The sequence below is a fragment of the Choristoneura fumiferana genome, chromosome 28 (genome assembly GCF_025370935.1).
Source record: "Choristoneura fumiferana chromosome 28, NRCan_CFum_1, whole genome shotgun sequence".
Classification (NCBI taxonomy): Eukaryota; Metazoa; Arthropoda; class Insecta; order Lepidoptera; family Tortricidae; genus Choristoneura; species Choristoneura fumiferana.
In genome coordinates this window covers 6726851-6738720 of record NC_133499.1, presented here as the reverse complement: position 1 = coordinate 6738720, position 11870 = coordinate 6726851, and the positions used below count along the sequence as shown (strand labels likewise).

Sequence of the window (11870 nt, the reverse complement as noted above, 5' to 3'; positions counted from 1 at the left end):
TTTTTATCTACGGCATATTATAAGTCCTCTATTATACGTTCAAAAACCGCTGGCAATGACCAGCATTAAGCAATCGATTTTACTATGACAACTTTCTTGTCTTTGGTAGTAGGTATCAACGGTAACGTTAATGTTCATTACAGTATCAAACATGGTAAGTACTGTAATGAGTTTCAAATTTGGAACAGCTATCAAAATCAACACAATTTAAATGGGCCTCTATTCTAATACGTATGCATAGATAGAACGTATTTTCGATTTAAAAAGTTACTTTGGTATGTTTTAACCCCTGACGCAAAAAGAGGGGTGTTACAAGTTTGACTACTATGTGTGTCTGTAATTCTGTATGTCTGTCTGTGGCACCGTAGCCCATAAACGGGTAAACCGATTTGACTGCGGATTTTTTTGTTTGAAAGCAGGGTTTCTAGTGATGTTTGTTAGACATTTTATCGAAATCGGTTGAGACGTTTTTGAGATATTAAATTTAGAAATGACAATGTGGGGGTTTTCCAACTTTTTGTTGGTTTGCTTAGGGGCCATTCATTTATTACGTAAGACGATTTTTGCCTGTTTTGGACCCTTATTACGTAACAGTTGCATAAAATACTATTATGACTACGATCCATCTATTTTTACGTTACGATCATTGGCGTCGGGGTACACCCGGGGTATAAAGGATTTCACATGGCAGTCCCACACACAGTCAAGGTCTATTTCTACGACATTCGAAACATCGAAAGTGAAAGTTTTGTCATTCGAATTTCGTATCGTGCCATCCCTCTCACGTTCTCCTGCATGTTTTTTTTCAAGAGGAGAATGACAGAGACGGAACTACACTAGCGACGGTTTTGGTAGTAGCCCCCTTGGCGAGGCACAAGGCACAAGGCGGACAGCGGACAGATGTTCGTTGATGTAAACTCTATATTGCCTATGATCAGCTTCCTTTCTTTCGCTCGGTAGATTTTTATTAGACAACGAATTTTGTAGTTTCATGTATTTTGCTATAAAATGTAGAACTAAATAATTTTATAAACTAAAGTAAATCAGCTTCTAATATTGTGTTTAAAAGAACTTTATAGGGTTATTTTTAACTGAGTCTAAAGGGTGTTAGAGGTTAGAATTTGATTGTTCGGAAAAAACTGTTTTCTGTTACTAATTTCCCTGTTTCATGTAAGAAAAAGCATGGATTTCGTGAAACGTGAGGAACAAGCGGTAATTGATGATGAACACTACAAGACATATCTGGAAAACGTGAGTAAAACATTGAGTTTATTTTAATGTAGTTATTTCAACGAATAACGCGTAGCGTAACAAAGCCACAATACCACTCATTCAAAGCCCTTTTTTCTTTTCCATTGGAATAATTAAAATATTGTGCCAGTCTTTATTTCATACACTGGTATCAAATGAGAAAAAAACCACGCGTTTTTAATTATTTAATCAAATGTTTACACTGGCACGTTTTTAGCACCCGATAGTTATTTGACAGAGACGCATTTCAACTGGGTAGTGCTTTGTATACAAAGTCCAAAAGATGCATTTCGAACTAGAGTTAGCACCATTTCTTTCCTTTTTAACCCCCAACACAAAAATCTGTGTATCAGTGTGCCTGTGTGTCTGTCTGTGGCACTGTAGGTCTGAAACGGGTGGACCGATTTGAATGCGTTTTTTTATCTTCCATTAAGTCTCCAGGAGAATAGAATATACCTATTGTCAATAGAAAACATCTATTCTCACAGCTGAAATAAATAAAAAGTAAACATGTATTATTTATCTCCACTTGCTTGGATTTCATTAAAATAAAATCTCTGCCCAACCCCTATACTCCAAAGTGTAGAATTTGAACTTTGTATCTTGCCATCCAGCTGACACATAACTTAATACAAGAGTGAGAGGGATGGTACAATACAAACTTTGCTTTTCGATTTTCGTTGTAGCCCCCCCAGTAATGGAAAAACCTCTGTATCACATACAGTACTGGGCAAAGACAATGTTTTAATTTTTAATTTTGTATAAAACAATTTTTCAAACTTTTGCTGCTAGTTATTATTTAGAGAGTAATAAGTAATACACAGCTTCATTAGTCTGCTTAAAATAAGCTGGCATCCAAAATGAAGTAGCATTCTTTTTACAAGCTTTTATTTAGTGCCACCTGTGTCCCGTTGTCTGTCTGTCTGTCTGTCTGTAATCAAATCTTGCAAGTTGAATTTGACCAACTTCCAGTAGTCAGATTGACTTGAAATTTGGAATACTAATGTAAATTGCGTGGCAATACAATAATCTAGTAGTGACATCCTGGTAATCCAACCAGGATCGTCTCCGCAGGACAGAACTCTTCAACGGTTAATAGCATCGACTTGAAATTTGGTATGCAAATGTAGTTTGGGTGACAATGCAAGTACAGTCAACAAAAAGTACAGTCAGCAAAAAGAGATTAGTTAGGTTATTATTATTTTATTTTCCATCAAGAATTCTATTATTAACAAAAAAAAAACAAAATGTTTAACTACCGACTGAACTAGAAACTGATTTAAGATTTAGATAATGCTGTCATTAAGATTAAAGGTGCGACCAAACTGCTGCTGCAAAAACGGTGATGACACTGAATCGCAGTGACGCACCATATGCGCACCGTTTTTTTTGCATGCTTTCTACACCGCTGCTTAAAATACGCAAATGCGGAATCGCAGTGGCGGACGGGCCGTAAAAGACAAGACTTTTGTTCAGTAAAGTCCTGACGTTTACGGCACGTCACTGCGATTCCGCATTTTAAGCAGCGGTGTGGACGCGATATAAACGGTGCGCATACGGTGCGATTCCGTGCTGTCACCGTTTTTTAAACAGCGGTGGTTTGGTCGCACCTTTAATCAATCATCAGGGATTATTAGAGTATTTGTGTGTGACATTGTTGTTGCTAAGTTCAGCAGTAATAAAAGATAATTGGTTTTGGTTTATTCAGGTCTCAGGCATTACTTTTGTTATACCTAATATTATGTTATTTATTCTGGCGCTCCTTTTCCGGGCAGGACTACGTCTGCCAGTCAGCTAGCATTAAAGTAAAGAATCTAAAACCCGACTGCTTAGAAAAAACTAAAAAGAAAAAAGTCCTAGTTGTCTAGAACTGTTAAGCAACTTAAAGTTCAACAGACGGGACCCATTACTAAGAATTTTTGAGCTTGTCACACTTAAATACTCCAATTCACACTTGGCCAGTGATTTTTGTTTTTTTTGTGCCGATTTGTGGTATGCAACCTTTTGAGTCCTGACATTTTTTAACAAACTTAGTGCTTAAGACCTAGACGTGGTTGACCTGCTTTGCTATTTTGGATATTAGTTCAAAATTCTTAGAATTATTTTTTCAATTAACAATTTGTACTTTATAAAGTACATTCAGCTGTTATTCTTAGTGTTAATTGGTCCTTTATAAAGTACGCGAGAGGGGGCGCGACCACGTGCAACAGCAGGTCGTCGCGGGCAGACATACTTACAGTTCTCGTTAATGCAGGTCATTCTCAATGGTTCGCGGAACACATGATAGAGGATTTAATATATGGATATAGATAAAATATTGTATGCAACTGTACGTAATTAGGCCTTAAAACACTCATGTGACCCTATTACCCACACTCGTGTTTTAAGGACCCCTATTATGATACAGTTGCATAAAATACTATTGTCGTTAAATCAAGTGACGTTATGAAGAGTTTACACTGTGTATGTGTATACATAGAGATTTTCTAAGGTAAGCTATAGGCGGCCTTATCCCTATAATATTAAGAATATTTGTATTGTATTGTATTTTAAAGGGTATTACATGGAATACCTATTTTTTTTTAAATGAAATGATTTATTCATGCATGCGGAGATTGGGTTACAGTTGCAGTCACACTTGCAACTTTAGAAGTCTCACCAAACCCTACCTTTACAGGTGTACATACATTTGTATAAACTAGATGATAAACTACTTATTTAATCAATTATTTAAAAGACTTTTAATAATAATACAGGTTTTAATAAGATGAAAGGTGAAAAACCAAAAACCTCAAGTGCCTCTACTATCAGTATCAGTATAAATTGGAAATAAATGGAAATAGATAAAGATAAACATATCTTAACACTGATGATGGATTATTTTATAAATAATGTAAGCAAACACCAAGCAATTAATTACAAGCTTTCATTTAACTTGTAAATGTTGTAATGTACAGTCACCTTTTTCTTGCGGTGGGAAAATTAAAACGCAAAAGTTATGTGGGACTCCCTCCCCCGTAACCTCCTTCCCTGGCGGAAGGAGGGGGGGAGGGTTACCCACTACAAACCCTCCGGTATTCCTTATTGCCGTTTTTCGGGTGCTCTGGGAGAATGAGTAGACTCCAGGACACCCGCCGGCTGCCCCAGCCTTAGCCGGGCGGGGCTTCCGCACCAGCAGGGGGGTTGGGAATACTCAACCCCCTAGACGCATGGGCCAGGGGTTGGGTCCTGAATGCCGTACTTGCATTTAGCCTTGGCATTCAAAACATCTCAGTAGTATACTGACCAAGTATAATGCAAAATGACATGTTTATCTAATCCCAAAATTGTATAAGTTCCAGGAAGACTTATTGGGCAAAACGTCTACGTCGTGAAATGCACAAGTAGGCCATTGGCGTATCTATTTAGGGGGTTATTTGCCAAGGGGGGGGAGGGTCTGGACTGGATTTTTGTGTCATGATTTCAGTATTATAGAACTTCGAATCAGTAGCCCAACATCCTTGGGTGGGCACTAGACCATACTGTTAAGACGCGGATCCGTGTCAAATTTATATACAGGGTGTATATAAATTAGACACGCCCCCCCTTCTATACAGGGTGTAACATTCATATTGGTCGGTATGGGAAAGTCTGAAACTATAAGACATACGAAGATCTGTTCTTAGGAAACATGTCATCGATTTTAATAAGAAGAAAAACGGCATTCATACATTTACAAAAAAAAAATACTTTTACTCAGTTCGGGAATCAAACTCGGTCGTTTTGAAAAATAAAACATTCATTATTTCTATTTCGATATCGGTAGTGTATCTAGAATGAATAAAATGCATTGTATGTCATATTCTTTAATAATGTAAGTTTTATTTCCAAAACATCTGGGTTCGATTCCCGAGCTGAGTACAAGTTTTTGAAAATGTATGGTTGCAGTTTGTCTTGTTATTAAAATCAGTGACATGGTTCCTATCCTAAGAACGGATCTTCGCAAACTTCTCGTATGTATTATAGTTTCAGACTTTCCCATACTGACCGGTATGAATGTTACACCCTGTATACGCCTATTGTTGTGTCAGACATGCCAAGCCAATCAATGTGTGTGAAGTTCCCATTTCGCACTGGGCCAGCTTATCATCCTGAGATCAGGCCTGCCCCCAGCTGTGGGACGTATAATAATCCTACTAATATTATAAATGCGAAAGTTTGTGAGTGAGTGAGTGAGTGAGTGAGTGAGTGAGTATGTTTGTTACTCTTTCACGCTGAAACGGCTGGACGGATTTGGATGAAATTTGGCGAAAAGTTAGTTTATAACCTGGATTAAAACATAGGATACTTTTTATCCCGGTATTCTCACGGAATAGGGATAAAATCTCGAAATAACAACCTCTGGGCTTAGAGTCATGAAATTTGGTATGTAGGTAGTTGGACGTTTGGAATAACAGATAGGTGACTTTTTGACCCGATATTCCCACGGGATACCTAGGGATAAAATCTTGAAATAACAACCGCAGGGCTTAGAGCCATGAAATTTAGTATGTAGGTAGCTGGACCTCTGGAATAACACATAGGCTATTTTTTATCCCGATATTCCCCCGGGATAGGGATAAAATCTTGAAATAATAACCACTGGGCTTAGAGTCATGAAATTTGGTATGTAGGTAACTGGACGTCTGGAATAACACGTAAGGGACTTTTTGACTCGATATTCCCACGGGATACCTAGGGATAAAATCTCGAAATAACAACCACTGGGTTTAGAGCCATGAATTTTGGTATGTAGGTAGCTGGACCTCTGGAATAACACACAGGCTAATTTTTATCCCGATATTCCCACGGGATAGGGATAAAATCTTGAAATAATAACCGCTGGGCTTAGAGTCATGAAATTTGGTATGTAGGTAACTGGACGTCTGGAATAACACGTAAGGGACTTTTTGACTCGATATTCCCACGGGATACCTAGGGATAAAATCTCGAAATAACAACCACTGGGTTTAGAGCCATGAATTTTGGTATGTAGGTAGCTGGACCTCTGGAATAACACATAGGCTTTTTTTTATCCGATATTCCCCGGGATAGGGATAAAATCTTGAAATAATAACCGCTGGGCTTAGAGTCATGAAATTTGGTATGTAGGAAGCTGGATGTCTAGAAAAACACATAGACGTCTTTTTGACCATCGGGTCGATATTACCACGGGATACCTAGGAATAAAATGTCGAAATAACAACCGCTGGGCTTAGAGGCATGAAATTTGGATGTAGGTAGCCGTATGTCTGGAATAACACATAAGTACGCTACTTTTTATCCCGATATTCCCACGGTATAGTTTTGTAACTAAGGGACCCCATACATCCCTGTATTATTATTATTATTATTTCGTATTTTTTCTTTAATTGTATACTGTAGTTTTTAAGTATTTTATTTGTAATTATTTTATTTTGAAAAAATGACTTTCTGCCAAGTTTCTTGCGGCGCATTCTTCTTGGCAATGATGGTCTTTCCAAAAGTTCTGGTAGTATAAAAAAGACGTGTAAAAGTGCCCATTGCGGCCTATTTACTGAATAAATGATTTGAATTTGAATTTTGCATCTGAATTTGGATAGGGAAAAATTTTGAAACTTCAGCACTGGGTTTAGAGTCTTGAATTTTGTACAGTTATTCACAACACAACCTCAATGAAGACCACGATATAAAAAATTGGAAATTTCCAGGGGAATTTTGTAAAATCCCGAAAATTTCAATTGTAGCTACCACACCGAATAGTTTACGCGTGCGAAGCCGCGGGTAAAAGCTAGTAAATAAATAAATATCACGGGACAATTCACACCAATTGACCTAGTCCCAAAGTAAGCTTAGCAAAGCTTGTGATATGGTTACTAAGCAACGGATAAATATAATTATATAAATAGATACATACTTAAATACATAGTAAACACCCAAGACCCGAGAACAAACATTCGTATTTTTCATACAAATATCTGCTCCGACACGGGAATCGAACCCGGGACCTCAAGCTTCGTAGTCAGGTTCTCTAACCACTAGGCCATCTGGTCGTATTCAGGCTGAGATATAGGTTCTAATGACCAATGTCTTGTTACAGCTCCAGAAATCGCATCAAATTGATACAACGGATTACCAGCACGCCATATCGATGGAACAGCTACACCAAGCCATGCAAACCTCCATCAACACGACCATAGCCCACAATTTCCAGCTGCCCCTTTCGCCCCGCCAGATATCCACTCTTATGCTGAAAACCAATCATTTCAACAGAAATTTCAATGAAATCCCGCCCACTTACAAAGGAATCTGTCAGAGATTGACCTGGTACAAAATTTGACCAATGACTTGTCCCAGAATCTGAGGAATGAGGATATAATCAATCAGAATCTTAATTTACGTTTGAACGAGATAGAATTGCAGAATACTCTAGTGCAGAATATACAGTTGAATGAGCAGGAGATTTCTAGAATTAATCATGATTTGAGGATGAATGATTTGCCACAGAATCTGGGGAGGGATTTGGAGTTGAATGATTTGAGTGTCGCTCATTTGGGCGATGATCGGAGGTTAGTGGATAGCATGTTGGAGCCAAGGTTGGACCAAAGGTTGGTCGGGTTGGAGGATCCAAGGCAGTTGGGCGATCATCTTATACCAATGCCGTTTCATATAAAAGCAGAGCAGGAAGACGACGGTTATTTCTATGATAATGTCAATCATGGAATAGCCAATGTTAATAATGGGTTGAATGGTAAGATTTGTTTTTTTGTTTCTGTACCTGAAGAATAAATGCTACACTGTTCGTCCGTCTGTCCGTCACTGAGCTGTACAGTCACCTGTAGTACAGCTGTCTTGTAGTAGGTATAGGCAGGAGTGTGCGAAAACATCTGACACGTCGTACCAGCTTTAACCTATTGCGGCCCAGTGTCCTATATAGGACTTATTGTAATGCGACATAGAACTCTTTCATAAATCAAAAACCTAACCATAAAAATTTTGGTCAAAATACCACGCACAGGACTTATCACGCTAACACACACGAGTAATATTTACCTCGACGTTTCGGCAACATTACAGTTGCCGTGATCACGAGTAGACTGAAGTGTGGGGTGTCAAGTCTGCCTAGCAGCGCGAGTCCTTCGAACTACCCGCACTTGATCACTAATAGTACCGGCACTCGTATCACGAACTACCCGCACTTGGTCATTTAAAATTTAACACCCCATCAGAAAAAAGAAGTTTTGTGAGGGAAAATCACGAAAGCTAAGACATCATAAATTTTTTATTATTAAAACAAGCTTTTTTGTTGACTGTACTTGCATTGTCACCCAAACTACATTTTCATGCCACATTTCAAGTCGATGCTATTAACCGTTGAAGAGTTCCGTCCTGCGAAAACTATCCTGGCTGGACTACCAGGATGTCAGTATATATTTCAAGTCAATCTGACTACTGGAAGTTGGTCAAATTTAACTTGCAAGATTGGATTACAGGCAGACAGACAGACAACGGGACAGGTTGAAACTAAATAAAAGCTTGTAAAAAAAAACTCGACATATCATTTGTAGCTCTCAACCTTGACGCTGGCAAATTTTTCCCATTGGACAAAAACCATTTATTAAAATAAAAAAATAAAAAGTTTAAAAAACTGAATAAACGCGCTATAAAAAGTATGAAATAAGAAAATGTTTAAGAACTATATACGCAATTAATTTGCTCCTCCGGGACCACATTGCTTGATTGAATAAGAATAAGACGTTACTTTGCGGAGGTTCATATTTGTTTCGAATTTGGAGTTGAAATAAAAACTACAAAAAGACTCCAAAAAAAACCAATCATAATTTGATTGCTTAGTAGCGACATCTCTTGTCTGAGTGAGCGGTTAGTCCCAAAAGAATGTGACGTCTCTCGATGAGAGCGAAACATAGATGTCGCTAGTGCTGCTGCTTAAGTAGCGTAGTGGAAAAAAGCAACCTGAGATATGTGTGCATAGGAGAAATTCGTGTCTAGACTCCTGTCCCGCGGCAGTGTAGGGGTTATAGCACGCAGCACGGATTGCTTGCTGAGGACCTGGGTTCGATTCCCAGCGCTGTTCTCTTTTTCTGGTTTTTCTGTGCATCAATGTCTCAGTTTGTTTTTTCGATATGGTTTCACGGGATACCCGTAAAAGTAACGAATTTGGAGTTGAAATAAAAATACAAAAATATTCCAAAAACCCAATCCTTACGCCTCTTTTCAAGGGAATCGCTTTCGACCTCTATTCCTGTAGTCGGACTCACATAGTGGCGTTTATATACGAACACGTTAGCACTTCGATATAATAACTAATAGTCAATGCAGCATCGCTGGAGAGTCAAGCACCGCCCATGTTTCTACCGAATCAAAGGCTTTCTCGTAGTCCGCAAACGCTAGACATAGTAACACGTTAGTAACCTAAAACCTTTTTTTTTTATTTGGCTGTACGTAATTTGATACTGGCCATCAACAATGCCATGTGATACTTAAAAAAAAATAATTAAATGGTTCTTTTCTGTCATAAGAAATGGCAACACGTATTTTATATAAAAAGGTATCCTATATCACCCGGAGCATAACAACGAATCGATTGACACCTTATTTATTAAAATCGGACGAGTAGTCTTGATGCTACGGTGAAACATACGTATTATTTATTTATTAAAAAATCATTACTCTTCCTTTGGCTTTGCCGTAGTTGAATAAAAAAAATTGACCAGGGCCGCAGGAGGCTAGAAATAGTGTCGTATCAGATATTTATGCACCGTTGGGTCAGATAGTTTTGCTGGTGACTGTACTATGGTTATATTAAATAGTATGTCACGATATTTTTGGGGTTTTCAATTGTAAAATATCTTTAATATTCAGAAAATTTCAACAAAATTACACGTCATGGCACGTTGCGTGAGAAACATCCGTGCAAATTTCATGTCTAAACTTAGAGATTTCGGGATATAAAAGTAGCTTTGTGTTATCACATAGGCCCATATGTACATTATTATCTTTATTTCATGTAATCCTTATATTTTTCAGGTCATACGTCAGTTCATGCAGACCCCGCCCAAACCATGCATCAAGAACAAATGTATACAGTGTACAACAATCATTTACCCAGCATACCAGCATTGAATTCACTAGACTTGTATACTCGACCTCAGAACTATGTACAAAATTATGTAACAACCAGAGACAACCCTGAAAACTTAGTAGTACATAGACAATTCGATAACTCTAGCCCATATAATGAGGAATTTAAAAAGTTACGAGATGAAACTAAGGAACGTAAGACCGAAGAGCCTAAAGAAAATTTGAAACCTACCGATCAGAATAAAATACTGTACGCTAATTATCCTAATGAATTCGCAGCTGAAAAGGAAACTCAAGTAGAACCTAATAAGGTACAGGAAGAACTATCAATGAATATAAAAGGGGAATACTCGTGTTATAAATGCAGTGATGTGTTCACATCCAAACGTGGCCTGAAGCAGCATGCAAAGACTTGCACGGAGCCAGCTGAGAATGCCGAAGCTGTAGAGAAACTAGGCAAATTCAGTTGTACGCAATGTGTATATAGATGCCAGTCACCAGCCATTTTGAAAATACACGAGCGCACGCATACAGGCGAAAAACCATTTTCCTGTACTTTCTGCGACTACAAATCCGGGCAAAAGAACAATGTAGCCAAACATATACTCGTACACATGAAGGAGAAACCTTTTCGCTGTCAATATTGCGACTACAGGTGCGCTCAGAAAAATAATCTAGTTGTCCATGAACGCACACATACAGGTTACAAACCGTTTGCATGTCCTTATTGTGATTATAGAACTGTGCAGAAGCCTAATTTGGTGAAGCATATGTATTTGCATACGGATCAGAAACCGTTTTCATGTGATATGTGTAGCTACCGTTGCGTACAGAAGACTAATCTCACCAAGCACAAGCAACGGCATTTGAACGAGAAAAATGGGGAGAAAGTGGATTTAAAAAGTCAAGTGAAACCGTATAGGCCTCGGCAGAAATCTGTGAAGTGTCCGCAGTGTCCGTATAAGTGTGTGCAGAAATCTAGTCTCGATAAACACATGCAGTTTAAGCATTGTGACGCGCAGTTGGACTATGTTAGGACTGAGGGTGATGTGATACAGAATTTGAGTGTTAAAAAGGATTTCGAGTGTCAAGATAAAGATATGGAGGTGTCATAGTGATTTGTTTAGTTATAAGTTTCAAACTTGCGCTGGTTGTTGTGAGCTTAGTTTATAAAATCTATGAGAATCATGGAGTGTCCTACTATAATTGGCGTTTAGCGAACATTGTTGTACAAACCAACGCACGTAAAAAAGCTCCTGGCGACATACCTGAGCAGTTAGCGAGACGCGGACCAAATTGGCGGCGGAGCAGTGGGGGACGCGGGAGGGGGCGTAGGAGCGCGCGCGCGGCCGTCACGCTATTGGCTTGTTAGTTAACAGATGCGCAAACGTATCCCCTCCACTAGCCACCCAGAGCTCTTTTTACGTGCGTTGTCTTATATCGGTATTACTGGTGAAATGTATGACAAGGAAATTTAGCTTTTCGAGTGGAGTTATGATTCGGAAGGCGATCTCAGACTG

General features: G+C 38.6%; 1 protein-coding gene across 1 annotated transcript; it reads left to right on the top strand.

Annotated features, from left to right (window-relative positions):
• The first annotated feature begins 915 nt into the window (after positions 1–915).
• On the top strand, positions 916–11864 carry LOC141443797 (uncharacterized). The gene is given in 4 exon segments (XM_074109161.1): positions 916–1251; positions 7349–7534; positions 7537–7999; positions 10297–11864. Coding segments are annotated over 4 exon segments (1887 nt in total). The 5' UTR covers positions 916–1182; the 3' UTR covers positions 11466–11864.
• Positions 11865–11870: the final 6 nt, after the last annotated feature.